General features: G+C 52.5%; 8 protein-coding genes across 8 annotated transcripts; 4 read left to right on the top strand and 4 right to left on the bottom strand.

The window, feature by feature from the left end:
• Positions 1-120: 120 nt before the first annotated feature.
• QC762_0040720 (uncharacterized protein) lies at positions 121-6,713 on the bottom strand. Its single transcript, XM_062883358.1, has 4 exons — positions 6,235-6,713; positions 5,258-6,038; positions 4,929-5,197; positions 121-4,775 (listed from the first exon to the last, which is right to left on the bottom strand). The coding sequence occupies exons 3-4, from the start codon at positions 4,993-4,995 to the stop codon at positions 4,417-4,419; spliced, it is 426 nt and encodes a 141-aa protein (XP_062745911.1). The 5' UTR covers positions 4,996-5,197; positions 5,258-6,038; positions 6,235-6,713; the 3' UTR covers positions 121-4,416.
• A 933-nt stretch (positions 6,714-7,646) lies between these two features.
• Positions 7,647-11,352, top strand: QC762_208520 (uncharacterized protein). The gene is made up of 2 exons (XM_062887759.1): positions 7,647-9,097; positions 9,155-11,352. The coding sequence occupies exons 1-2, from the start codon at positions 8,152-8,154 to the stop codon at positions 10,945-10,947; spliced, it is 2,739 nt and encodes a 912-aa protein (XP_062745910.1). The 5' UTR covers positions 7,647-8,151; the 3' UTR covers positions 10,948-11,352.
• A 2,837-nt stretch (positions 11,353-14,189) lies between these two features.
• Positions 14,190-15,714, top strand: nop16 (Ribosome biogenesis protein Nop16). Its single transcript, XM_062887758.1, has 2 exons — positions 14,190-14,732; positions 14,796-15,714. The coding sequence occupies exons 1-2, from the start codon at positions 14,617-14,619 to the stop codon at positions 15,346-15,348; spliced, it is 669 nt and encodes a 222-aa protein (XP_062745909.1). The 5' UTR covers positions 14,190-14,616; the 3' UTR covers positions 15,349-15,714.
• Positions 15,715-15,754: 40 nt separating this feature from the next.
• Positions 15,755-17,994, bottom strand: QC762_208500 (uncharacterized protein). Its single transcript, XM_062887757.1, has 3 exons — positions 17,201-17,994; positions 16,906-17,126; positions 15,755-16,843 (listed from the first exon to the last, which is right to left on the bottom strand). The coding sequence occupies exons 1-3, from the start codon at positions 17,363-17,365 to the stop codon at positions 16,270-16,272; spliced, it is 960 nt and encodes a 319-aa protein (XP_062745908.1). The 5' UTR covers positions 17,366-17,994; the 3' UTR covers positions 15,755-16,269.
• Positions 17,995-20,447: 2,453 nt separating this feature from the next.
• Positions 20,448-21,267, top strand: QC762_208490 (uncharacterized protein; the record flags this gene model as incomplete). Its single annotated transcript, XM_062887756.1, has 2 exons — positions 20,448-20,794; positions 20,859-21,267. The coding sequence occupies 2 exons, from the start codon at positions 20,448-20,450 to the stop codon at positions 21,265-21,267; spliced, it is 756 nt and encodes a 251-aa protein (XP_062745907.1).
• On the bottom strand, positions 20,607-23,518 carry QC762_208480 (uncharacterized protein). The gene is made up of 3 exons (XM_062887755.1): positions 22,734-23,518; positions 22,515-22,677; positions 20,607-22,460 (listed from the first exon to the last, which is right to left on the bottom strand). Exons 1-3 carry the CDS (start codon positions 22,755-22,757, stop codon positions 21,397-21,399), a joined length of 1,251 nt encoding a protein of 416 aa, XP_062745906.1. The 5' UTR covers positions 22,758-23,518; the 3' UTR covers positions 20,607-21,396.
• Positions 23,519-25,049: 1,531 nt separating this feature from the next.
• On the top strand, positions 25,050-26,033 carry LGA1 (L-threo-3-deoxy-hexylosonate aldolase; the record flags this gene model as incomplete). The annotated part of the gene is made up of 1 exon (XM_062887754.1): positions 25,050-26,033. The coding sequence occupies one exon, from the start codon at positions 25,050-25,052 to the stop codon at positions 26,031-26,033; it is 984 nt and encodes a 327-aa protein (XP_062745905.1).
• Positions 26,034-26,199: 166 nt separating this feature from the next.
• GPX2 (Glutathione peroxidase 2) lies at positions 26,200-27,097 on the bottom strand. Its single transcript, XM_062887753.1, has 2 exons — positions 26,890-27,097; positions 26,200-26,842 (listed from the first exon to the last, which is right to left on the bottom strand). The coding sequence occupies exons 1-2, from the start codon at positions 26,912-26,914 to the stop codon at positions 26,382-26,384; spliced, it is 486 nt and encodes a 161-aa protein (XP_062745904.1). The 5' UTR covers positions 26,915-27,097; the 3' UTR covers positions 26,200-26,381.
• Between the last annotated feature and the right edge of the window lie 413 nt (positions 27,098-27,510).

Here is a 27,510-nt window from a genome sequence, read left to right as displayed (position 1 = left end):
TCCATTTGGAACCGAAGCAGAGAAAGTACTGTCTTTGTTTATCTACCCTATGTGTTGATAAACCCATCTCTGTTGACATCAAGTCCGTCAGGTCATCAACCCCCCCTGAGGCCCCTGACAGCCCCTATACTTCCAGACTAATGGTTAGAGCACGACCGCTCCGATGAGCAAATCGACCCACGAAATGGGCTTATCACATCTTACTCCTAGCATCTTACTCAACAAGTCTTCTTTAATCTATGTTATCTACAAAAACGCTCGTGACCGCCTATCACGCTGAGCCATCAAGATTAATGTAACAAGCTCCATACATGCGTCAGGAAACGCCATCAAAACGGTTTCCTTGTGATAATCCACAGTCCCAAGTACCCGGATTGTTCTCCTGGGCATTTCTTCTGGGCACTCGCCAATCGCAGCATGATCTCTTCGTCATGATGCCATCAAGGGTCCTTGATCCACAAGCAATACCGAGCCGATACATGAACATATTATTAGAACCCTCCTCTATGCTTCCGCTGCATGCGCGGTGCGTGATAGAAGCAACACTCTTCCTCCCCGAAAAGCAACAGAACAACAGAAAAGAAGCATCAAACACAATGCCACCTTTCTCTTTGGGAACAGACCCTTGCCAACAGAAAAGAAGGAAACCAGGTAAAGAGAGCAACCAAGACATGAGAAAGCTATCCCAAACCAGCAGCTCCTTTTGCTCTTTAATATAAAAGTCCCACGTGTGACAAGTCCCGTCCGTGACATGTCTTGTCCAGTCGGAAAGCAACACAGCGACGCAGGAAAGAGATATATTGCCCAACAAAGCAGAAGAAAAAAACCTGGGAAGGAATAGCAGACATAAGCTGGAATAAATGAGTTTCCCACCACCATTGTACAATCACAGCACACTTGTTGCTCTGATTATGATCCCTTCGCATCCCTTCGATCGGAAGTGCTCGGAACTCAGCAGACCAACACATGGCCATGTACTGTATAGTGCCAAACCCAAGGTTGACCATCCTCTTCAAGGAAAGTCATCGACAGCATCAACCCCCAAGCCCAAGCCCAAGCCCATGGCAGCCGCCGTGCGCGCAGTGAGAAAGGCAAGGTCACCCAAGGCCTCCCAAGGCAGAGTGTCATCCCTCCAAGACTCCTCATGCACGAGTAATATAAACCGCTGGGCAGTGCCTCCTCTCCTCCACTTCCCGCTCACCCATTCCACCTCTTGATTCTTCTCACTTCATTTATTTTTCCCTCTTGTGCATTCGTCCTGTCGGATTCCGTCACGGCAGACTGGCAAGGTAGTCACGTTCCCAACACCACCCCATCTCAACATATGCCCCCCTCCCCCCACTCTCTATCCTGGTGGTTGGGCCCAATTGTGTGTCGAGATCAAGAAAGGAAGGCAGTAGAACATTGCGTAGAAGCAGAAGAAGAAGAAGAAGAAGAAGAAGAAGAAGAGTGATAGGATAAGAAAAAAACCCCCCCCCCCGACAGAACAAGCAAAAAGAGAATCACACGGGCTGATATTAACTGACCCTGCCTCACCGCACCTGCCTCATTACCATCCATCAAACAAACACGAAATACCGCCTCGTGCCGGCGTCATAACGGCTCGTGTAGGACATGCACACGATGTCCCAACCTCTGTAGGGCTAGTGATGCTATTTTCAGAAAAAAGAAAACGTGACTGCATACCGACCTTACTTAGCTACCGGCAGCCCCAAGCAGAAGGGAATGGGCTCGCCAGTACCCATCCCGTCCGTTGGTAGCCAGAGAACAAAGTTCCGACCGCGCGGTCACCGGAAGGCGGTAGACATCCGAGGGCGGAAGGATAGTACTGACCTGCTGTCCCCTGAAGAACTTTTGACTAATGATGATGACCTCAACGTCCAAGCACTCGTCAACACCAGGGTCCTACGTCCCCATCGCAACTTACATCTCGTGATGCCTCCCCTCACAACCCCTACAAACCTCTCTCCAACCATTTCTCCGTCCGTCTCCGACCGCATCTATCCTACCCCTCGATTCGGTCAAGTCTCCAACCTCAATGTGTCTCTAGACATGTACCCCAAATCGGATTAGGTTCGATCCGAACAACTAGGTAACAGAAGGCCAAGCAAAGTAAGGAGAGACATTCTCACTGGGCCCCATTGTCCCTAGTCGCCGCCCCAAATCCCCAACCCTCCTCATCAGAGACAAACGCGCAAATCGTTCCGCCCCCCCGGGTACTTTCGAACATCACTGCCCTCTCCGAACTTTTTTGCCCCGCGTATATCCGCTTCTTTTCCCTTCGAGATGCTACTCTCCCCTCACCTCTTCTCAAGAATGATGAAAGGGGGGGGGGGGGGCAATGATAGGAGAAGACTCGCACATTCGGAGGGTAGGTACCTATAATTACACACACCACCCAACCAAAAGAAAAAAACGGAGATATTCCTCATCGTGGCAAACGATCATCGGCGATAACCCAGGGGCTTGGACGAATTATAGGAGTGTACAGAGTCGTCCCAGCTCTGTTCTATGTATGGATATGACACCAACAGCAGCGCACCCAACGCAGGGACGGGATGAACGCTGGTTCTCTCTAGGTGGTGCCTGTGGCGACAACGCGCGTGAACCATGCAGTGGGGGGCTCCCGTTGTGGCTTTCCCGTTACCCTCCTCTGACGTTAGGAACAGATTGGGCTTTCCTCAAGTCCGAGTCATGGACAACGAAAAAAGATGGCACTTTCATCAGATAGTCAAATCAGCCTCCCCCATCTCGTCATTCCGTCATCGTAGCCCGGCGCCAATTTAGTTTTCCCAACGGCGTCTCGCTTTCGTAAAAACTGACCAACACCACTCAACTAGCCAACAACCAAAGGAAACAGAGTGACATGCCCGAGGTACATCTCGATACCTTTTTCTCTCTGGTGGAGAGAGAAACCAAAATCGTGTGTCTCGGTGACGGAAAGGGTTTAGACAAAACAAGGCCAAGCCGCGGGGGAAAAGAAAACCAGCCCTAGTCCCAGCTCCGCTTAACCAAGCAATCGACGCTTAACCCATCAGGGAATAGGGCAAAAGATTGCAACGTTCCATCCGCAGCGCAGAACAGTGGGTGTGCTTTTCAAACGGTCGGAGTGTGCTGCAAGAGAAAAGAAACAAAAAGCTTAAAGATAATTTGCTGCTGATGAATAAGAGAGAGATCGCGATGCCCTGCGTCAAACTGACAGCTGCTGAACCAGATGTTGGCATATCTCAGGAAGGATTCCCCCAGCAGGGTAGGACCTTTCTCTTCGATGACTTCAACGAACCTGCCAGTTAATATGTGGAAAGGGTCCCCGAGCTGACAGACAGGCTGACAAATTTATGGAAAGCGTGACGCCGAGTAGGTCCGTCTCGTCGGTATTGTTTCCCTCAGTTTTCCTGCCCAGCACAAATCTCCGAACAACGTCAAATATTCTGCCTATATCAGAGTATATAATATCAAAAGTAAGGCGACAAAGCGGCGCCTCGGAGGCTTTGACTGTCTTCAGCTTTGTGCTTGTCAGCAAACAACCGTAGCTGAGTGATGCCAGACTGCCGAGGCTACGTAAAGACGTGTGCTGCCCCAAGAGTGCCAGTCCGCCAGGGCCAAGCCGCCAGGGCCGCAAGCCGACCGTGGGAAGAAAAGGGCCGTTTTCTCAGCCACATCTCTTGGTTCACCACAACTCTGAGATCCGGATCCCCGACTCCCGTCTCTCACCCTCTCACTGCACTCAAAACCCGCCGCCGCCGCCGCCCAGTTGCTCCCAACCCGACAGACCAATCAGTCGTGCAGCAAGGGCCTCGGTCATTGCCCTGAAGCGGTGTAGCTCGCAAGGCCAGACAAGTGAGGGGAACTCCAGTTATGGCGGTCAATCCCGTCTGCCCTCGACATCTCACAAAGAGCCTGCATTTGGTGAAAGGTGATTGGTGAACCCTCTCTTGAGGTTGATCAAGTTTCGCGACACCTCTCACACAAGGCTTCAGCCTATCACCCGCTGCTTGCACCTCAGCTGAGAAACACCTCGCAGTGTCGATCTGCCAGCCCGGCGGGAGATGCCACGATGCTATTAATCGCTTCCGCCTTGCTGGTGCTTGGGATCGACAATCACGAACAGGACCAGAGAACGGAATCTAGTGATCAGCATGTGAAGACGAGCAACGAGAAACAAGCAAGTATAGCGTAAGGTACTAAAGTGTGTAGCCGTCCAGCGCGCCGATAGCCAAGACGTTTCTGCCCAAATTGCAGGTTCAGAAGCCGCCGTTCCGTCCACAAACGCAATGGCATTTTCGCAACGAGGAAGGATGGGGGAAAAGGGATTTGTGGGGCGCAAGTTGTGACGAGATAGAAGCTTCGATGCATGTTTCTTTCTGGCTTCTAGCGCTGGCAGCCAAATGCAGGTGGCTGTATCGCCGTCTCTTGCTACCGCTTGGCTGCTTTGCCAGCGCGTGACTTGTCGTTGCTTGGTCTGGCGGTGGACAAGACGCTACCGTCTTTTAGTGTCCGAACAAGAGCCTCGCGAGCCTCGAGCGAACGTTGAGAAGGACGCCGTTTTCGTCCGGCTGCATCCGCAGGTTGGAGCGTCTTGTTGTCAGTCAACGACTTGTTTTCTGGTGGCTCTTGCATGCAGTGGAAGTCGGCGACCACTCGAACGTGACCCCCACCAAATATCGCCGTGTGCGCTGTGATGGTGAGGGGTTTGAGGTTTACTTCAGGCCCTTGCTGTGGCGCTGGTCTGGACCGCTTCAACGGAGCGCAATGATCTGGCTCTGGTGATATCGCTGCATGTCGACGAGTTATTGACGATGCCCACACGGATAGGAATAGTGCCAAGTTCAAGGTGTAGCGAGCTCACATGCCATATATCCGAGTTGGGTTGACAACGAAAAGAGGGGATAGTTAGAGAGGTCAGGGTACAGGGTGTAACGACTGACCTAGTCCCCAAGCTAGCGCATGAACCACTTGCTCGATACACCACAGACGAGTTTGTATGAAGTCCATCTCGAGTGTGGTCGTTTAAAAGCTGATCCCCTGACAACCCCTCCCGAACCCCTTTCCTTGGCGAGAACGGAAGCGCTGTCAAGGCCGTGCCGTGGCCTCTGACTTGCCGACATTGCTTATTCTCTATTGTGGTGTCGACGGAAGTGTTGTCCTGGTCTGGAAAGATCCAGTGTTGCTCATCTTGGGCCTGTAAGATGCGTGTCTTTCCTTCGTCAGCGGCGAGCCGTGGCGGTGCTTGGCGCAGCGAATCAAGGCAACGTACGTATATGTCGTCTTCCATGATGAGTGAGAACTTGTATGTGGCAAAAGTACAAACTGCGAAGGGGAAAACTGCGCGAAGGGTCCATGAGACCGTGTCCTCGACGGGCGAAAATACCTCGAGCTCAGACTGCCAACAGCTCCATCAAGAAGTCACAAGCGAATCTCGTCATCGAGACGATGTCGTGCATTGTGGCTTCTGGCGTCAGTTTCGCCCTGGTCTGGTCTCCGTTATTGACCCCTGGACGACAGGGCGTGAGGGCGGCTCTGATGAACTCCGTTTCTCGGCTCAGAACCCACGAACCCTTACCCTTGGCGATCATGTTTCGCCTTATGTCGTTTAATAATAAACCTCAAAGCCTCGGTGTGGTTTTCAAGGCCCACCATCCGAGATATTGCTGCCCGCCTGTTGATATGAACTGCTCGGGGGATTATCCGGGCATGGCCGACAGCAAGTGTGCTGATAAGGGAGCCTCCGCCACTAGCATCTCTGAGGCCTAGTGTGGAAGGTCTCTAGAAGCCTGCACAGAAGGCTTTCGGCGGTGGCTGATTCGTCTTGGGCGCTGGGCGTGCCTGAGCAAGCTGGTCGTGATCAGCATCATGCAGCATAATGGTCTTGTTCTGACCATGACATGACATGACAAGTTGGCAACACCATCTGCAGAAAACATGTTTCCTTATCAGACTATTTTAGTGGTTTCTGATGTCCTGTAATGAACTACCCTCCCACCGAGACCAGGAAGGTCTCACGAGATTCCTGAAGAAGGCAGAGACCACGACTGGTGCTGCATGTCGTCAGTGTTTGCTGAACCCAGTAACCAGACAATGACTGGCCGAATATATTAAATGCTGTCACTAGCTCGGTGATGGGGAAACCCAACGCATGTTGAAAGGACCCCCACTCCTGCGCAATAGCTTCAATGCAATGCATCGTGTGCTTGCTGCCATTGCTTGTTGCATTGCGAGAGGAGGATGTCTCACATGGCTGTCGATATAGTGGCTGCTTCGTGGGCTTGAGGCTGACGAGGGACTATCAAATGTATATTGCATCTTCCCTTTGGCGTCCTCGGGTCGGGTAGCGTCGTCAATGCGGTCTCAGATACGGGGCGGTCGCTTGTTGATGTGGAATACGGACCTGGCTCGCAATAGGTACCGGCACAGGGTCGCAATCTGATGATAACCGACTGGCAGGCGGTTTTGCTCAAAGTGGACGACGCCGTTGTCAGATGGGGGTCAGTCCAGCCAGAGCGGGACCTCCTGGCATTGAGAGGCCCGTTTTGCCGTGATTTTGATTTTATGGAGCCTCATGCTTCGTGTTAGCGTTTGTGATAACAAGAGATGTCGTCCGGCCAGCTGTAAGAAAGTAAAAGCGCCGAATGTGAAGTGTTGGTAAGTACGAACTAGGTTGATCCGGTTCAAGTTGCTGAAAGTTCAAGATATCAGTGAAAACTGTGGCAGATGGCGGGGCACTACATGTGTAAACGGACGGGACGGCAGGGTCAGCCACAAACCCCCGCGCTGTCCCGCTGGCGCTGGGGTATCTCTACAGGGGGCCTGTTAACGCCAACCTCGCTCCAAATTCTCGCATTCGCAGTGAGAGCGACAGCACTCTTGAATCTGTTGTGTACGTCGCAGTCGTCAAACACAAGCTCTTCGGTTGACCAAGGGATTCTTTAGCGCCCCAAACGCCATGAATTTCACAACTCTTGTAACGAGAGAGCGGTGACAGAGAGACTCCAGAGAGAGATAGAGCTTGAAACAGACCGTCAGGGCACGGAGCATTTGCGGTATCTCCGAGACTTCTTCAGCTCTTGCCGGTCGGCCAATTCTGAAGCCTTTGGGATCTGGGTTCGGTCTCCCTTTCAGTCGGAATAATTACACTTCACTGGCTATAGTCCCTCAGGCTAACTCGCCCATCTCACTCTCAATCCTCGCTTCCCCCTCCAATGGCAGCCCAACAACCCATCTTAACCGTCTTTTTATTCCGAAAATCATCACTGTCTCACCTGAGTATTCGACTGGGGTCTATCATGGACGAGTGGATGGATATGGTGGACAGGTGAAAGAGAGAATGTGGGACGCAATGGGGTCTTCCTTGGCTCTCTCCACTGACCAGACTCCAACTCCCGCCCGTCACCTGTTGTAACTCGTCGCCGCCCCCAGCTCGCGGCCGTTGCACCCACTCCAGAACCTCGTCCGCTCCTCCGACCGATCCTCCCTTGGCCCCTGGTCGGTACGGAGGTACCTGGGTGGTACCTGTGGGAAGGGGGCGTTGGCGCGCTGCACGGGGGGACTGGGGGAGGGTGGTAGGGGTAGGGGGGGGGGGGGGGTCAGGTTGCCGGGCATGGGATGGGGCTGCATGCAGACCGTGTGTCTCTTTCTTGCTGCTTGGTGCCTCGGTGGAAGTGCTTGGGAGCTGCTGTTTAATAAAACAGAACACCCTACCACACACACGGCTCGCGGCCTTGCCTTGCTCTCATATGTTGCCCTCTTTCCCAATCTGATTCATTTCTCATCCCATCCCATCCCACTTCATCCCATCTCATCTCGACCATTCCCAGCTTGCAGGTTCAACCTCCCTCTCGGCTGCGAGACATACACAGGCTCCAGTGTCTCTCCCACGCAGCGTGCTATGTGCCCCGAGTCTTGCCATATTAATACCCGTTCACCCACTCCAGCCAGCATCCGCTGTCTCTCGAGGGCCACACCTTGTGTTCAATAACACTTGCCTCTTCACAAGGCCTTCTGTCGGTTGCCCTGCTGTGCGGATCTGCACGAGACTTCCCGGGAATTCGGAATTGGCCTTACCAGCAACTACATCGAGACTTATTACTTTAACGGGCGGTGGAAACTTTGAACGGATCAACACCACTACAACCACCATCATCATCAGATATCATGACTGCACCAATCAACACGCCGTCGACAGGAGCAGCGAAGGATGCTGCCTCGGCCAGGAAGCGCAGAAGAAGAGCCCCCGCCGGCGGGGCCGCAGACGACTGCTTTACTTGCGCCAAGCGGAATGTGAAGTGTGATCGGAGGAGACCGTATTGCTCGCAGTGCTTGGAGATTGGTAACGAGTGCTCTGGCTACAAGACGCAGCTCACATGGGGTGTTGGCGTGGCCAGTCGGGGCAAGCTTCGCGGGTTGTCGCTGCCCATTGCAAAGGCACCACCAGTCAACCAAGCCAAGACGAGCCTTTCCAGCATCAAGTCACCAACGACCACGACACGCTCTCGGACGACCTCCGTCACTTCGAACGGTCAGTGGCCAACCGAGCAGGATGAGCGGGCAGTTCGCGGCGACCTGGAAATGGGCCACGGGCGGAGCCCCTCTATCACGATACCTCCTTTTCACCACCACCCTTACGACATGTCGCACATGTCTCCTACCGAATCCGCGCCGCCGGGATGGACTCACATTCCCTTCTCGTCCAGCATGCCCCCAGTAGATGGTCCGAGGTTTCCTCCACCACGCAGTCTTCACATTCCTGTGTCGACTCCTGGTGACATGATGATGCACCGGGAAATGATCCACACTCCCCTGGACACCATGAGCGAGGTTGACTACATGTCTCCCATTGCTCACTCGTTTCCGAGAGACGACGTGCCGCAATACATCCACAGCCCTATTGTCTACGACGGATTCCACAATCACGGGTCGCCCGTTCCACAGAGCCCAACAGGTGGCATCATGATTGAGCAGCCCCGGGCACCAACCTCTTGCCCCAGCCTCGTATATGGTCCATCAGAACCCGCTTCGAGTCTTCAATCTCACATGTCTCATGTAGAGTCCTTGGAAGCCCAGCTCAGTCGCAAGCTCCCACATGAATGCGACGTCATGGGTGAGTTTCGTTACCCACAACAACCGTATCACATACGCTGACCTCAAGACGCAAAAGCTCCTGGCACACCTGACTTGGACACGTACGGAAGCAGTGTCCAGTCTCACCACGGCTCTTTCTGGGCCACCTCGAACGCGGATGAGGATTCGCTCTCCTGCAGCGTCAATGAAAGGACCCGAGCCCCCTGGGCGAACTCATATCCTTCACAGTCACCATCACCCGTCTTGCAGATGAGCCCAGATCTCGCCACCAAGATGCCATTCTTCATCGACTACTACGAGAAGTCCATGTGCCCTAGCATGGTGTTTATCGATGGCCCCAACAACCCCTTCCGAGAGCATATTCTTGGCCTTGCCAACAGCAGCCGGAGCTTGCAGCACGCCATCTGCGCGCTGGCCGCCTGCAACCTCAGGATGAAGCGCAAACTCAGTCTCGGTCAACACAGTTTCGACATGAGAGAGAAGAGTCCCGTGGAGAGCCCCTCGGATGGGCAAGATCAGTCATTGACTGAAGAATACCAACACAGAAACTTGGCAGTACGGTTACTTGACGAGCAGCTCAACGACGCGGAAAAGTCAACACAGGACTCCGTTTTGGCCACCATCTTGTTGCTCTGCCACTACAGAATGGCCGAGTCAGGGGTTGCCAAGTTTCACACACAGTTTGCCGGAGTCAAGAAGATTCTGGGCATGCGGCGGATGTCTCCTTACCCACCATCAAGAGACTCGGCCTGGATGGAGGCGCTCTTCACATACTTTGATGCCATCTCCGCCAGTGTTAACGACAGAGAAGCCCAGCTCAACACGAGCTTTTACGGTGTTCTCCCTGATGCACAGCTCCTCCCACCCGGAGCTGAGAACCTCGTCGGCTGCGACCGCGAGCTCTTCAGGACCATTATCAAACTTGGCCGACTTAACCTGCTTTCTCAGCAGCGGCCAGTCCAGAACCTCCTCGCCTCCTCGCCACTCCCCCGGGCAAATGATACCTCGCGTTCCGCCTCCCCGCTCGGTGCGCCATTCAAGTCATCTCCCCTCCTCAGCGGCCCCGACCACCACCACAGCCTCTTTGGCGGCCTTCCCCACCCCATCAACAGCAGCGTCCGCTTCGACGGCAACGGGTTTGGCTCCACCCTCGACGACAATGACCATCTCGGCGCCAACTCGATGCAATCACCCTCCTCCGCCTACGATGACCACCGCAGCGCCTTCTGGCGCGAGTGGAAAGAGGCCCGCATCGCCCTCCAAACCTGGGAATTCGACTCCAACCGCGTCCGGGCCTCGCTCACCGGCCCGCCGCTCCCGCTTCCATCCCTCTCTTCCTCTCCCACATCCCCAGGAGTAGGAATGGGAGTTGGCGCTGGTGTCAATGGCACCACCCCACCCCCGACCGCGACTCAGATCCGGGATCTTAACTCCCTCTCCGAAGCCTTCCGGTATGCCGCGCTCTTGTACACCGAGCGTCTTGCCAGCCCTCACTCCTCCTCCACCCACAACAACTTCCGCAACTTGGTCTCTCAGGTGGTCTACTACGCCACCAGCCTCGAAGCGGGTTCCTCCGCGGAGAAGTTTCTGCTCTGGCCGCTTTTTGTTGCGGGAAGCGAGTGCGTCAATGAGCTGCAGCAGAATATTGTCCGGTCCAAGTGCAGGGAGATTATGAACCGGAGCGGGTACATGAACAACCTTGCCGCGTTGGAAGTGCTTGAGCGGCTCTGGGCTGGGGAGGGGGTGCAAGTCAAGGATGAGTACAACAGGATGAGGCCGGGCACGGCGGGGCAGCAGCAGAGGGGCGGGCCGTTTAATTGGATCAAGTGTATTGGGGGGAATCAGGAGGTGGAGTGGATTATGTTTTGATGTTGATATGGATTGGGACGGATATGATATGAAAGGGGGGGTACTTACCTAGTTGCCCTGGATTTATGGCAACAGTGAGTGAGGTACATCAACGATGGTGACCTGCACATTACACACACACACACTCAACACACATACCGACATCTCTTTGTTTATTATATCATTTCTTTTGGGTTTACTTTTTATATATACCTACCTATTTAGCCACCGTGGTTACACCTTCACCTGTCAGGGTTTTGGGAACAAGAGCAGGTTCTTGATGGCGGGGGGGAAGAGGAGAAAGCTATGGGTACATGTTTTATCAGATACAATTGTTGAAACTTTTACAAAAACATTGCAAAACATTCACAACACTCTTCCAACTATAAGCACATGCAAAACACTGGTGACAAATGTTCAACTACCTATGAAGAGCTCTATGGCACGGACATGGAGTCTTGTGAGGAGCCTTCATACATGCTGTACGCGAGGTGTGTCATGTGCCATATCCGCATTAGATGCTCATCTCAGTAGGCAATGCACACTTCTCTCAGCTGGATGACTGTCCGTGTGGGCGAGTGTGTCCCCATCTCGGGTAGCCCTTCAGAGACGCCCACAGTCTCAGCTCGGCATATGTTCTTTTCTGGAAAGTGTCAGGTTCGTCTGTGCCTCGGACGGGACTCTCCCTCTCCTCCCTCCCATAGTCCACACAGCTTGCTGACCCCCTCCTCGGGTGGGTAAGCAAAACATTCGGGGTATCCCATGTTACATCAGATCTACCACCTCACCAGAAGAATACTTCAGAGGTACATGCTCAACCGATCGACGTTCCCCCTCCCTTTCCCCTCCCCCCGTCAAGTCTAATGTATCTCTATCACATCACTACTGCCCGCTGGTTACAACCCGCGTTCTAGTCCTTGCCAACCTACCGTTGCAGACCTTCTCGAAGCCAACGTCTCGGTGAGTGAATCGAGGTGGCTTACCCGGTTTGAGCACAAAGCCGCGCTTAACAGACCGTCGCTATAGTGTCTCTCACGATAACCTCTTCTTGAACATGACAAACAAGTGGAGAACTGGCAATGGAGACAGAGAGATAAAGCACGCAATCTGGATGTAACTGCAGAAAATGCGAAACGGCTCCATCGACTCCATCAACAAAGTTGTAGCCAACAAGGAACGCAAAGGAACGACAAGCTTCGCGGTTAATGTGTTCTTTTTTTCCCCATGCCGCCTTCGCTTACCCCTCCCCCTTGCCTGTGTGTTGTTTCCCCCTCAACTGGTGGCTCTCTCGATGTACACTTGTAGCAAGAGGCAAACCCCAGCTGTGGAACTGTTGGGTGGTAGTGGTGAGGAGGAGGACAGGACCGCTCGCCGTGTAGCCGTCTCAAGGTCAGGGGTCAGAATGTGCATACATACACAAAGGACCTGCCCAATCGGAGATTCTAACCTTCAAGGGGAAAGTTGCGTGGGGGAAGGGACTTGGAACTACTGTACCACAAGAGGGGTGTTGTGTACATGGGGCGGCTCGCTGGCGGCAATGTACGTTTGTAAGACGGGGAGGATAATGGAGATAGGGGAAACGATGAAGAGGAGAGGAGGAGGCGTCAAGCCACACCTTCATCCAGCACAAACTAGGGGGGGCTGGCCCAGTTCCAGACGAGAGAGGGGACGAAGGAGGCAAAACAGAAGAGGGGAAGAAAGAAAAAAAATCGCCGACAACTTTCGGTATCCCGTATCCGTATAGACTCTATCGGGTTGTCCTCATCTGCGGTGGAGAACTCCCCAACCCCAAACTCCATAGATCAACACAAACCCCGTTGGTTAACCGCGCTTCCTCTACCCTACCTCAACACCACTGATTCGGTGAGAGTAGTAGAGAAATCATGTTGTTGATCTGTCCAGACCACCACCACCACCACCAACCCCCATCAAAACCCCGCTAGAAGCTGCACAGAACAAAAAAGAAGAAGGGAACCCTAGCACACACCAAGCAAGCCACAAAGTGAAGGTGAGGGGGGAAGAAGGGGGTCAACAACACTATCGAATTTGATCGGCCACCTCAGCAAAACCAAATCTGAAAGAAGCGACCTTCTAGAAAAACTAGAACCCGTCTAGAAGGTCAGAGGCGTGATAGAAGAACAAACTTGGTGTGGTGTGCTACCACTTGGTGTGGTGTGCTACCGCTTGGTGGCTTGCATCATTGCTTTGCTGCACGCGACCACACCCACAATCACCGCTACCACCGCTGATTGTGAGCTCATCAGGTTTGCTAAACCGAACCTGGATCATAGCAGATATGCGCTGTCATCGATATAGAGATAGGAACATTTTGTACTATCTTTTGGCCCTGGACCTGGCTTGCGGGATATGTTGGAAACACACAATGTACCCGTCAGGGGTCATGTTTCCTTTTCTGTGTGCACACACGACCAACAACAGGGGAGGGGGAGAAGGGTTGGGTTGCTTTATCTGGGGAAAAAGAGGTGGAGAGAGAGAGAGGGGACAAAACGTCCCTGTTTTCTGGCTGTTGACCTTGGAGGTACTTCCAACAACAGTCAGCAAAGCAAAAAAGACGGGATATGCAAGCATGTCCTGCAAGCTGCAAGCAAGAAGCAGGTTGTCTTTCCCTCCCGTAGCGTCGCGACTAACATCTGCTCCGTAGAAGGAAGGGGAGGGGGTGTTGGCATCCCGCGATCACACCGGGCCATACCGCAACAGGAAGGCAATTCAAGATCTGGCGGAAGACGTGATTGCCGTGGTGGTCTGTGTGCGGACGGACGAGCTCATCGGCTACCGCTGAGGAGACAAGTCCTGAAGCTCGGATGTTGGGCAGATAAAACTGAAGAAAAATCTCTCCCTGCTTACCTCACGAGCTTGTGAACGTGAGCGTGGGGGGAGGGCGGTTGCGAGATATCGATGGGTGTTGGGCAGCATCGAACGGCTCGACGACCTAAGTTTAGACACCGAGATGCTCTGAGGGACAGAGACACCTACCAGATCCGAACCGTGAGTGTGTGTGGTCTTCGGTATTGGTATGCTTTTGGGTATCACTTCGTTTCCTACGAGACGGAGCGGGATTTTCTCCATCCAGTCGGGCGATTTGTGAGAGGGGTTGATGCTGTTGAGGCCAAGCTCATCCTGCCAAGAAAAGAGAGGTGACCTTGGTCTTCAGACGTCGAGGCTTGCATGTGACAGTCACACGAGGCTGGGGATCAATAAAAGAAACGGTGAAGAAGGCTTAATAGAGCTGTGTTATAGCTTCAGACGGAGACATGACGGTCTCTTCGAAAGAAGATCGTCAACAGAAACGGTTCCAAGTTGTCACGGACGCGAAGACAGGAACATTGCATTGTCCAATCTTGCATCTGCATGTCTTTGAATCATGGAGGGGAATCGCTTGCCAGCTTCTTCAGTTGGCAGCAAGTGTGGCAGCTGCCGTGGCTGAGAAGGAGAGTCATCGGCGTTATGAATTCGGCGATAAGAAGGCAACCAGCCCAATCGATAAGAAGCCAACCCACTAAAAAGATCTTATCTTATCGCCCTTATCGTCTCAACTCTAGAATTTTTGGCCGCCATGGTACGGCAAGCGCAGCGACAGCAGCAGCGCAATCGACCACAGCCAACCACCGCACCAATTAACACCATCACCAACCTTAACCCCTCCCTCAGACCACCCCACCACAATCCAAAATGGGTCGCGAACTTCAAAAGCGCAAGGCGCGCTCCTCGCGCTCCAAAGTGAAGATGCCCAACCGCCGCACGAAGGCTCTCAACCCCCTAGGAAATAGCATCATCGCCCAGAACTGGTTTGTCTCCCCCTCTCTCTCCCACATATTCCCATTTCACTCACTAACTCTACATGTCACCAGGGACAAGAAACAGACCCTCTCCCAAAACTACACCCGCTTCGGCCTCGTCGCAAGGCTAGGCAAAACAACAGGCGGCACCGCCCCCAACGACAAATCCAAACTCCGCACCGACGTCCAAGACCCCCTCGCCGTGCAGTCTTACTCCAACTCTGGCTCCCTCCGCGTCCGCGAGGTAAAAGTCGAGCGCGACCCCGAGACGGGAAAGATCCTCCGGATCATCAAGGATACCAACCCTTTGAATGACCCGCTAAACGACCTCGAGTCTGGAGATGAGGGTGAATCAACAGAGAAGAAGGAGTACGAGGAATGGGGCGGGTTAGCGGGGGAGACGTATGAGAAGAGCGAAGTTCTCAAGGCGTTGGAAAGGGAGGCGGGAAGAGAAGTGGTGGCGAAACCGAGGTATCAGAGTGATAGGGAGAGGGAGTGGTTGGAGAGGTTGGTGGAGAGGCATGGGGAGGATGTGGGTGCTATGGCGAGGGATATGAAGTTGAATCCGATGCAGCAGACGCCCGGGGATTTGAAGAGGAGGTTGAAGAAGGCGGGGCTGATTTAGGGGCGTTTAATGCTGAGAGGGTTCTGCTACATTGGGGCTTCTGTTGAGGATGTAAATTGAGCCTCACAGTGTGGCTCTCTAACAAGGCGGCTGTAGATGGGGAAGAGGTTCATGTCACTCATAATACCGGCGTTTTCTGGCGTTTATAGTTGGTCTTCATCTGATCTGGCGGAAATGGAAAAATCTGTGGTTTTGATTAGAGCACTTGGGCCTAAATTAGCGAAGGCGGTCGAACAGGCGGTTGAGCAGGTCGTTAGGTCAGGTTGCTGGACTTGAACTAGATGATTATCAAGACATTCGGAAGTCCTGCCACCTGGGCAACCACTTGTTAGTTTAACATTCATCATAAACCCCATGAGATGATGGCAACCAAAGTATGGAGATATCTTGAACAGACACCACATCTTCTGCGTTGCCATTCTTCAATATATCAATTTGAGAAATGCCCTGCAACTCCTCTATACGCCTTAAACCCTTCATCACGGCTACAACTGGAATTATGCCTCGTGCTCAAACAAAGCCACCAAAGCCACCATTCGCACATTCAGAACCAGGACATGCAACAAACCATCCTCATGTTCAACTACATGATACCTCCCTTTTCGTGTGAACAAGTCCCCCTCTTCCACCTGACGCCAGAACCATAAAGACATTTCATGAGAGGTTTGTATATCGTGATCATTGTATAATAAAACCATACGCAAAGCCAAATGCCTCCAATGTACAAACTCCACCCTCCGGAAACAAAATCATTCAGAAACAGTAAACACCCCTTCCCCACCAATTAACCCATCAAGCCATGACATGCCATTCGCTGCACTTTTGCTGAAGATGACCTCCCCAAGCACGTTTCGCTTTTCATATCCACCCTGACCATCAAGCCCCCGTTCGTAACTGAACATCAGTTCTATTCATCATTGATCACCGATGAAGGTGATCATAATTCGCCTGCGGAAACCTCGCCGGCCCCGTCCTATCCTCCTCTTCATCATACGTCCCCACACTCGGAGCCTGATACCTACTATTCATCGACCCTCCCAGCGTAGACGCACCCCCCATCCCCATAGCCGACACCCGTCCAGAGTTATACTCGGTATCGTCATCAAACGGGTTCGCGTTCGCCTCTCCCCTTCGGAACGGGTTGTCCTGGTATGAGCTGCCGATTGTGCTCGCGTTGGCCGCTCCACCGCCAACAGCGCTGCTGTACGGGTCCGAGTAATCCGACTTGGGGGCGCCGTAGGGGTCAGAGGAGTAGTCAGATCTGGCACCGCCGTAGGGAGCGGGTCTGTCGTCGTCGTCGGCGTCGTGGATGTTGACCGGGGCGTAGGCTTCCTCGTCGTGGGGGGCGAGGGAGAAGGCGGCTTTGTCGGGGTCGATGTTCTGGCTGTCGGAGCCGGCGCCGCGATCGCCGCGGTCGTAGCCGGGGAGGCGGTTGTTCCATTGGTAGTATTTCAGGGTCCAGATGCTTAGGAAGGTGGTGGCGCAGAAGAAGAGGCTGGGGATAGTTAGTACGGGTTATTCAAGATGGAAAGATGGTGGGGGAGAGGTAGGACATACAAGACGAATACGCCCATGGCGACGATGGCCTTGCTGATACCGCAAACATCTCCGCAAAGACCAGAAGAGTTATACGCTGCCTGTGTCGCAAAGGCAGAGAGCCAGATGATGGTGAAGATGACGTCGACCAAGACCATCACCGTCGGGTTGGCGATCTTGCGGGTTCGTGGGAAACGAGGGGCGCCGATGAGGTAGATCCATGCTGGTAACGACAAGAAGAACTACCATCCCATATCCACGTCAGTATCTTGTGATCCCAAAAAGTGAGGGGATAACAGATAAGGCTGAGACATACCACTGCGAACGTCCACCCGTTGTTGCCCACAATCTTTGCGCTCTCGGCCCGGAACACAGCAATCTCGAGGCACCATAGTACAAACGCAAAGACAATCTGTGCTATGTGGAATGCGAGCTTAAAGGCCGGAATTTGCTCGGCGTCGAGCTCAAAGTCTTCCCACATTTTTTTCTTTGGAGGGGCTCTCTGTCCGGCGCTCGGTTCGATTGGGTTCGTCTGGTGTCGGTTGGTGTTGATGTTGCTATGCGCTTGCGCACGTCCTCCCGCCTGTCAGAAGATCAAGGTTTCCGGCCAAGGTTTTTCGAAAAGGAATTCGGAGGGGAGTTTGTTGTGTTTGTGCTGAAGACGATAGGGCTGCGACTGCACAGAAGATACAAAGAGCTGGGGTTGCGCAAGCTGGAGGTTTCCTTGGCTTCTCCCTCGCCTTATGCTTGGTTGCCCAGGGAACTCGATGGGGCTCGCACTCAAAAGCTGACGACTACCAACTGGGAACGAGGCTGTATGTGCGACGTCAAGTATTTCGTTTGGTGGAGATGGGATGGCCAAAAAAACAGGATAAAAGGACGGAAACAAAACAACCACCGGATACGGATATTCAGTTGCAAAACAGATCAGATTTTGCAGAATCGAAAAGTGGTCGTCAGCTTTAGGATGGAGTTGACGTTGCATGTCAATATCTCTGTCGCAGGTTTGTCACCTCAACCCTGGATCCCTCCGGCTTGTCGCTGTCAAACTGCTGCAAACACAGCCGCAGCGCCTGGCTTGGCCCTGTTGCAAAGCCACAACAATGACGCTACTCCTGCCCCGGTCGCCGCGTTCATATTCCCCATCACCGCGAAGTGCCGGTGCCCTGGGTGTTCCTTCTTGGGACTCTACGCCACGAGTTGTGCCTGGTTTCGACCAACCAACGCTCCGAGATTTTGAGATGCTCTCTCAGCTGTGGCGCCACACTCGGTCCAAGTCCAAGACGAAGCAAGAAACGGGTTATCACCACAAGGGAGCCTGAGAATCGACATGCTCTCGACAGCGAATTCTGCATGAACAAACAGAACTGGATCGTACAGGCGACAGTTTTGAATCTCGCATCCTGGGATCTTGGCCAAGAAACTGGAAGTTGTGTGGAAATGGTTTGTGCGCCGAAAAGCTGAGCACACTGTCCAGCCGCAGCATCACCATCGATCAAATGAAGTCTCGGTCACCAGAGTAAAACTGGATCCAAACGCGATATCTTTTTTGAGAGCAGGCCTGCGATAACTAATATTCGGCTTTAACCAGGAAGCACAGAAACCGGCGAGGTGAGGCTTGGTCGGCGCTTCGCTGGCCTTCAAGGGGTATCAACATTGTTTCGACGAGGCCTGCCTGGCGAAGATCATGCATCCATTCACAGTGTGTCTGTAATCAACACTGTGCTGTATGCTTGTAAGGCAGAACCCAAGTGTCATGTTTGAAGCATTTTGACATCGTGAAAACCATTCAGTTCATATTGCCGTCGTAGGATGCTCTAATCACGTTCTCTAGCGCTTACACTTTACTACAGGTGCAAAACTTGGCCTGGCAACGTAATCCGCGCTTCGCTACGTTGCTGGCGCTTCACGTTGGGCGCCTATTGATCATCGAGACGCTGGCCATCATGGATCTACACGCTTAACTCTAGATAGACGGGACTCTCTTAAATGACTGGCAACTCGGACCACCTTCCCACATGCTATGTAAGCCAGGTCACCTGACGATAACCCGATTAGGATAAGGCCAGTTCTCGTCACTAGACCTAATTGGACACCACACCCAGATTTTTAAACTCGAACATTAAAGTCCACGACCAAATATATATATATTTAAAATACAGCTACGACACCACCACCTAGGTATTTTAAAAGTAGTATATATTAAGGCTTCTTTTTATTGGAAAAGCGTGTTACGCTTATATGTATTTTAGTAGTTTGTGGTGCGGGTGAGTCTTAATTGATTGATTGTTAATGTGTGCGCGCCCGGGTAATTCGTGCAGGTTGATTAGCTATTTATTTGATTGATGGGTGTGGGCAGGGGTGGTATGTGTGGCCGGTGGCGAGTCATCTAAGGGAGTCCGATAGACGTCCAGCGTCTAGGTGTTCATGTTCTATGATCACAGATGAGTATATATGTTGCCTCTCACAATCCAGCATCATATGTTGTTCTAATCATTGCGTTACACACTCCTCACATCACTTCCTTACATACCCCTTATTCATTGCCTTACATATTCACTATGGAGCTCGCCGGGGCCGTCGTCGGAATTATCGGCTTGGGAATACAGGCCACCGAATGTCTTACCAAGTACTACGCATCAGTCAAGAGTTCGAAAGCCAACATCACCAGTACCATTCAACAGCTCAAAGCGCTAGTCATAATAGTCCAGGAGTTGCAAATTTGTTTTCGAACCCGCAAGTTCCAACCCCATGAGAGAGATCTTCTTCACTCGCTCGAGTCATCAATTCGGGAGTGAAGGCCACATTCAGGAGTTACACAACGAAGCCCAGAAATTTTCAGAATGCTCTTCAACCAGCAGCGGTTCAAGATCTTTCTTTTGGCGCACATTCATCCGTCAGCTCGCCTATCCCTTACGTGGTGAGTTTCCCCTTCTCGATACTTGATAAGTATGGCGTCCGCAAGGATGCTACCAAAGTACGATATAGACACCACACTCCGGAAGCTCTCAGCGATGGTTGACGGGATATGCTCCATTCTGAGATCGGGTCTTCAAGTGTTGAATTTAGGAAGCAGCATGAATGTCATAGAAGGCATTCAAGCTAACCACGAGATGGTGAGGATGGAGCGGGCCGATCGATAGATGGCAGATATGCAACGATGGCTGAATGCATCTGATATATCCGTCCAACACAACGACACCATCAACAAGCAACACTCAAACACTGGCAACTGGTTCATCAGGGGTCCAGCATTTTCCTCCTGGCACACCAAACCCGACTCGTTCCTTTGGCTGCATGGGTTTGCCGGTTGTGGGAAAACGGTCCTCGCTTCAGCCGCAATTCAACGTGTGCTCAGACTTCGACAGCCCAACAAGGCAGTGGGCATTGCCTACTTCTACTTCGATTCCAACGATACCTCGAGACAAAGCTCATTTTCAATGCTTTGCTCTGTGATACACCAGTTTCTCGGCCACCTGAAATCCGACAATCCCGTTGTCGGTGAATTGGATCATTTGATGCGTGTCAACCATTTCAATGTACCACCTTCAGAGTCGGGCTTGATGGGCGTTCTTCGCACCGCGGTCAAGCAGTTCAGCAACACCTACATCATCTTGGACGGACTAGACGAGTGCCCCAGGAAGACCGGCCGAGGGTGTCTGCTCAAGGCGATCGAGGAAATGCGGGGCTGGTCAGACTCTCGACTGCATCTGCTCGTGTCTAACCGCGATGAGCCAGATATCCGAGACTATCTTCGCCTGGCCACTCACGAGGAGGTCAAGATCAACAATGTCGACTTGGACATTGAGACGTTTGTCACTGGAACCCTGCGGAACAACCGGAATCTTCAAAGGGTGAGACAATTTCATCCCCTCATTCAGGGTGCTCTTATTTCGAGAGCGGAGGGATCGTAAGTCTTATATCCTTCCAAGCACCCATTCATGAGTTCCCAAGATACTACCACATTTTCCTAGATTCCGATGGGTCGAGTGTATGCTCACAGCCCTAGAATCCTGCCCGGTGGTAGAAGCACCAGTCAAGAGCTTGTTTTCCTCTGTGCCATACCCCTTGTGTGAAACCTATGAGCGTATGCTTCTATATGTCGAACAAGGCTTTCTCGAAGATGCAAGGAGCATCTTGACATTGCTCTGCTCTGCTGAGCGACCGCTGACTGTTGCGGAAGTTGATGGCACCTTGAGGATGGGGCTTGGCGCAGAGGATATCCTTCTCTGCTGCCCAGGGCTCGTGGTTATCGAGCACAACCAGGTCAGGCTGGTGCACAGTTCCGTGAGGGAATATCTGCAGTCGGAAAATCTAGCTCAGGCGAAGTTTAGGGCATCAAATTTTTGGGTTCGCAATGTTCCCGCTCAGTCTCAGGCTTAGCAGGCCCCGATTCGTAGCTGGCAGTTACTGGGCCTGATGATCTTTCTGTTTCCTTTGTTTGGGTTGGAAGGCGTGACGTTCAGGAGGATAACCAACATAGCGCCATTGCGCGAAATAATACACAACCGATCAAAGAAGGCTCCAGTTCCCATCCCTCTGCTCAATCCTCACCTCCCTCCCCTCATCGATACTCCTCCTGCCCGCCTCCAAAATCGCTGTCGTAGCAATTGTGTTCCTCAGCGTCGGAAGCCCCTTCTTGTCCAAATCCGCCGGCTTCAACTCTCCCGCATTAACGGACCGGCAGCCATCAACGAACTTCTCCATAGACACATACCCATACCCACTCTGCCCGTTGAAGTTCCCATCCTCATCAGGCGCGTACCTCATGTAAAAAGGGTTATACCAAATTAACTGACCCGCTGCATCCTCTGCAACGTCATACCCGCGTTTGGCTTGGTTGATGGTGATTTCGCCATCTCGAGCCAGGTAGTGGAAGTACTGGTTGGAGTGAACTCCTGCTTTTTGGGGCGCTGTCCAGGAAGCGGTGTATACACCCGTGGCATGCTTCGAAGGGTCGTCCTTCTTCTCCCAGTGCACGAGTAGGGAGATGGTGTCCTCGGTTGATTCGTGACAGCCGAGACTGGTGGCTACTCCTTTTGATGCTGAGGCGGAGACCTTGACAGGAACGTAGCCAAGTTGGGACACCATGGAATCACAGATATCCACATGGTGACTGTTCAAGTAGTAGGAGATATCCGAGTCAATCCCTGCCCAGGCCTTGAACGTCTCGAGTTGGAATTTGGGCTGGGACATGTAACTGTAAAAATAATTGAAGTCACCGAGCTTTTTGGCTCTGAACTTTGCGTCGGCATAGGCGGGGTCGTAGCGTTTGTGGTGTTCGACATAGACGTAGACGCCGTGTTTTTCGGCGGCGGCGAGGAGGGCGATATGGTGTTCGAGGAGTTTGACTGCAGGTTTGGTGATCATGACGTGGATTCCTCGCTCGATGGCATAGAGAGCAATGGGGTAGTGGGTGGTGTCTGGGGTGAAGATTGTGATGGCATCGCCGGGTTTGAGGGCGTCGATGGCGGTCTTGTAGGCGTCGGGATCTTTTGTGTCGTCGGAGGGGAAGGACTCGAATGAGGTGTCAAGGTTGTTGTAGGCTAGGGTGATGTTTTTATGGAGGTGTTCCCCTTGGATGTGTTAGCTAGATGATTGAGTGGGTTGGACATTTCTAAGGTACGCACTGATTGCTGGGTATTTCGTCCCATTCACACCCACCATCCCAAGTTTGCCGACCTTGCCCCTTCGTCTGAGGTCAAACATGGAGAGACCGACTACGCCTACCTTCTTGTCCGATGCTGAGCCACCGGTCCCTACGAAACCTGTGGTGTACTCGCCGGTACCAACCTTGGTTCATTTGGTCAGCAGTGGTCGATAGCTAACAGGTGAGGAATTGTCCGTACCATCAACACATTGAGTGGCTCCATTCTGTCTGTCAAAGCCAAGGCCAGGGGTCAATGTTAGGCAGGAAAGAAAGGCCAAAATTGAATGAAATGAGATTGATTGGAGATGTTGGAAGTCTAAGTACATATGGGTCCGATGAGTGGCAGAGCATCAATCACGTTTTCCGGCCTTGGTGTCGTGCCAGGCGGTTCCTTGCATATGAGATACATGTTGAAGGCGTACAACGATTCCTCTCAAGTTGTGGTTCGAGTCGATCCGGAAGAATTCTGGAAGAGGGGCCGACAGACTGCGAGTTGGAGTCGATTTGGAGAAGAGCATTCACCCGGCCAATTCATTGCAACATACATCGCATGTGTTGTCCGCATGTGATGGCGTATGATAGGTGTCAATTCTTCCCCGGTTTTGGTCCATTGGTGTGTTGCAGGTTCCTAAAACGAAGATTCCGCCACTTAAAAATAATCCAGGCCGGAAAGAACGACCTGGTGGTGTTCATGAGGTGGTTGTTCCTTCTCATCGATAAGATATCGTGGAGAAACACATTAAATAACCCGAAGCCCCACCATGAGATCCACCCCCACACTGCCCCGCATCTGCTAGAAGCTCGGATGGAAGCAACCACCACCGAGAGAGAGCTCCAGCAACGACAACAGAGACCAAAACAGCGACCTGGACCTTCACTCGGTTCATCATGCAGGTCACCCATCGCTGTGGATTGAAGAGATCCTGTTTTCCTCAGGCTAAATATCAGCATCACACCCTCCAGCTCGCCCCTCCTCACCGGCTCCGCCTCACCACAAACTCCCGCCAGCGTCTTCGAGGTGGCGCGCAAAGCCGGTCAAGCTTTCTTCCCTTCAGCAAGCAAAAGAGCCAATTGTGCATCCTTTTTCTCCCCCCAAACCCGCTGACCTAGTCTTCAAGTTGATTGGAGGAAATAGTTTCTCCGTCGGCCATATAGTTAGTATCACACACAAGCGTGGGTGCAGTTTGTGACAGGTGCCGGTCTCCAGTTTTTCTTATTCATCTTTGCAACACCCAGCTTCCTTCTCTGACGACACCTCACGGCAGCAACGTCGGCAGAGGGCTGAGAACCACCTGGATCACCAATCATCTGCTGATACACCGTCCATCATCCTCATCAACTGGAAGGACAGTCTCTCAGCAAAACCATCTCGCTGTCAGCCGGCCAGTCCCTCATGTGTCCTCCCGGATGAACCGCTTAAACATTGCTACTCCACAGAACCAGGACGCAACATCAACCTGCAGCTCTCCCGGCATATTGTTCGCTTTTTGTGGGGTTACCGGATTAGTCCCCTTGCTTTTCAATTGTTCGCTCGTCTGGTCTCAACGTCACCGCTCTCGTCTGTTATTTCTCGCACTGAAGTGGCTGTCCAGCATGCTTCAAGCTGCTCACATGACCCCCATCCACTGTTCGTACTGGATTTGACCCCAATGGCCTCGTTCACAGGTAGTTCCTGTCTCAACAGTAAAGCTCTGAGGATCATGGGGCCGGAGTTGGTAGTTTGACCAGTCCATTACTGGTAAAGGCTCTCGTTAGTTCAAGAATAATAGCCAAGAACATCTCGACAACTACCCTGAACCAGCCTTCACCTTCCCCTCAGTTACATCTGAGGCATTAGACGTGTCTGGGATCAGCATAGGGGGATGTCAGTATCGCTTGGCTAAACCCGGTTGCCTGGGTTGGTTGAATAGGCTTGGTCTATTGTCTCTGGTATGAAAGAGACCAGATGATGTATACACTCACATCTGGTTGCCGATGGATGCTTTGGGGTGCGTGATTTCCTGACCCCATTGCTCTATATATTATCCCGATATAGCTGCGAGACATTGTCGATGGCCACCAGCGGCCGCCTTGCCGATGAGTGTGCTGGCATCGCTGTTGCATCTGACCTAGCTCCCTTCCTTCCCGCAGTCCCTGCAATCGAATTTGGAGGACTTGGCTCCGAGTTGGAGGTTCTGGCCCGCTTCTTGTTCAACATCCCACACAAGAAGCGTCTGAAGACCCATGTCTGATCAGACTAGACATCTTCTTCTTGCGCGTGGCTGACGGGCACAACCCCACTGGTTCCTATTTACATTAGGTCATGGGGCGACTGTCAACTCCCATCAGGGGGTCGTGTGTTTTCTTAAGTAGCCGGCCTTCCGCCCTGGCCGTCCCTGTCTTTTCTATCTCATACTGTAACATCTCCCCACGTGCCCACTCTCAAATCCACACTCCTAGCGTCACGCGTCATTTGGCTTTCACGGTCCCCTCCTCTCAAAACATCCTTCATCACCGTTTGGCTTCTTACTCGACCATGACTGCCACCAATGGTGCCACCAATGGCCACTCCTCCCCAAGGAGGCCACTCCCATGTGGTATCTACGCCCCCACCATGACATTCTTCGACGCCGAGACTGAAGACCTCGACATCCCCACCATCAAGAAGCACGCCGAAAGACTAGTCAAGGACGGCCTCGTAGGCCTTGTCACAATGGGATCCAACGGGGAGGCCATCCACTGCACACGTGAAGAGAAGCTAGCAGTGACCAAGGCTACGAGAGAGGCACTCGACGAGGCCGGCTTCACAGACACCCCCATCATCATCGGTGCCACCGAGGGCAGCGTCCGGGGAACGATTGAGCTGTGCAAGCTGGCCAAAGATGTCGGTGCTGATTACGCCCTGCTCCTCCCACCATCCTACTTTCGGTTCTTGATGGATGAGCAGGCTATATACGATTATTTCGTGAGCGTTGCCGACGAGAGCCCGCTGGGATTGATCTTGTACAACTACCCCGGCGCCGTGGCTGGCATAGACATGGACTCGGACCTTCTTATCAAGTTGGCCGCGCACCCAAACATTGTCGGGACAAAATTCACATGTGGAAACACGGGAAAGCTGACGAGAGTGGCGCTGGCAACGGAGGCAAAGACACCGTGGGCGGAAGGGTCAGGGTACATGGCGTTTGGAGGAATGTGTGACTTTACAGTGCAGACTTTGGCAAGCGGGGGCAGCGGGATCATTGCTGGAGGCGCGAACGTCATGCCAAAGGTTTGCACAAAAGTATGGAACTTGTATGCGGAAGGGAAGACGGAGGAGGCCATTGCGCTGCAGAAGACGCTGTCGAAGGGGGACTGGGTGTTGACCAAGGCGGCGATCGCGGGGACGAAGCAGGCTATTCAGAGTTATTTTGGGTATGGTGGGCACCCGAGGAGGCCGCTGAAAAGGTTGGATAAAGTAAAGGTTACTGCTATTGAGGAGGGGGTGAGGGAGGTTATGGAGGTTGAGAGGTCGTTGTGATGGGAGGGGGTGGGTGGGGTTGGGATTGGAACAGGCTGATGAATGATGAGATGAAATATCGAATGAGTTCGAAAGGAGTGATCATCATCTGATGAACGAGATGGGCTCAGTGTCGGGAAGTAATAAACCTCACACTCAAAATACTGTGTTTATGGGGGAAAGATGGTGGCAGCAATCACGATAGGCCAATGCAAAACGCATGTGCTCATTATTCATGTTTATTGTCTCTTGCAAAAAGTAGGGTATATCAATTTGTCCAAGCTCGCAGTTCCCTCTCCAAAGCCCTCTTATCCAAAAGCAACATACCCCTGGATCCTGACAGAAAACAACATCAAAACCGCTCATTGTTTACTTCTCCAACTCAGCCAAGATCTCCTTCTCCAGAGAAGCCGGGCCCGTCACACTAGCCCATCTCCCCTTAACCTGGCCGTCCTTGCCAATCAAAAACTTCTCAAAGTTCCACTTGATCCTCTTGAGCCCGAGGAGGCCAGACTTTTGCTCCTTGAGCCACTCGAACAAGGGGTGGGCATTGTCACCATTCACCTCAATCTTTTGCATAATGGGAAAGGTGACGCCAAAGTTGCGCTCGCAAAAGGTGACGATTTCCGCCTCGGCGTCGGGTTCCTGGCCGCCGAACTGGTTGCAGGGGAAGCCAAGGATGACGAACTGGTCTGGGTGCTTGGCGGTGATGTTTTTGTAGAGCTCCTGAAGACCGGCATACTGTGAGGTGAAGCCGCACTTGGAGGCGACGTTGACAATGAGGATTACTTTGTCTTTGAAGTTGGAGAGGGGGTATTCTTGGCCCTTGCCTATAATGGGGGTTAGTTGGGGGATGTGGGAAGGGGGGGGGGGAGACATGCTGTCCAAGGGCTTGAAGTCATAGATGGTTGCTGCGGAAGCCATTTTGCCGAAGTATTTGTTAGGTTGAACGGATCTGTTCAGGTGATAGGGTAGAGGTAAACGATGAGTCGGATGAGAAACGGATAAAATAGGCTCTATAGCTCTCGATAGAGATAGTATGTGAGATGTTGTACGACGTGAGGTGAGAAGAAACATCATGAGAGAAGTTGATGGAGAGAGGGACCAAACAAATATATTCCCCGTTGGAGGTGCCTCGGAGGTGGGGTCGGGAAAGAGCTACCTGATTCCAAATCGGTTTCACCAACTCACGCAATCCTAAGCTGGGTCTTGGGAAAGTCCGTGACCCCGGATGTTGTCTATTGGTCTGTTACCTTTACTTGTGGCGTGTTATGAACCAGGGGTTTCTAAGCAGGCAGAAAAGAGGCGCACTTTTCTCTTCTCGATGTTGGGACTTTTTCGATGAAAATGAGCCACTGTAAGCCTCGGCGCTCGAAGGGTAACAAGATGTTTGTCCTGTGATGCGATTGATGAGTGGGCTCCACTGATTGGAAGATCGACATTCGAAAATGCAGATAGCACGGACCTCAAGAATACCGTTGACGGCCACTCCCTTGTT

Source organism: Podospora pseudocomata (assembly GCF_035222375.1).
Source record: "Podospora pseudocomata strain CBS 415.72m chromosome 2 map unlocalized CBS415.72m_2.2, whole genome shotgun sequence".
NCBI lineage: Eukaryota > Fungi > Ascomycota > Sordariomycetes > Sordariales > Podosporaceae > Podospora > Podospora pseudocomata.
Note: the sequence above shows the minus strand (reverse complement) of the source record. Positions and strands in the feature narration are given on the sequence as shown.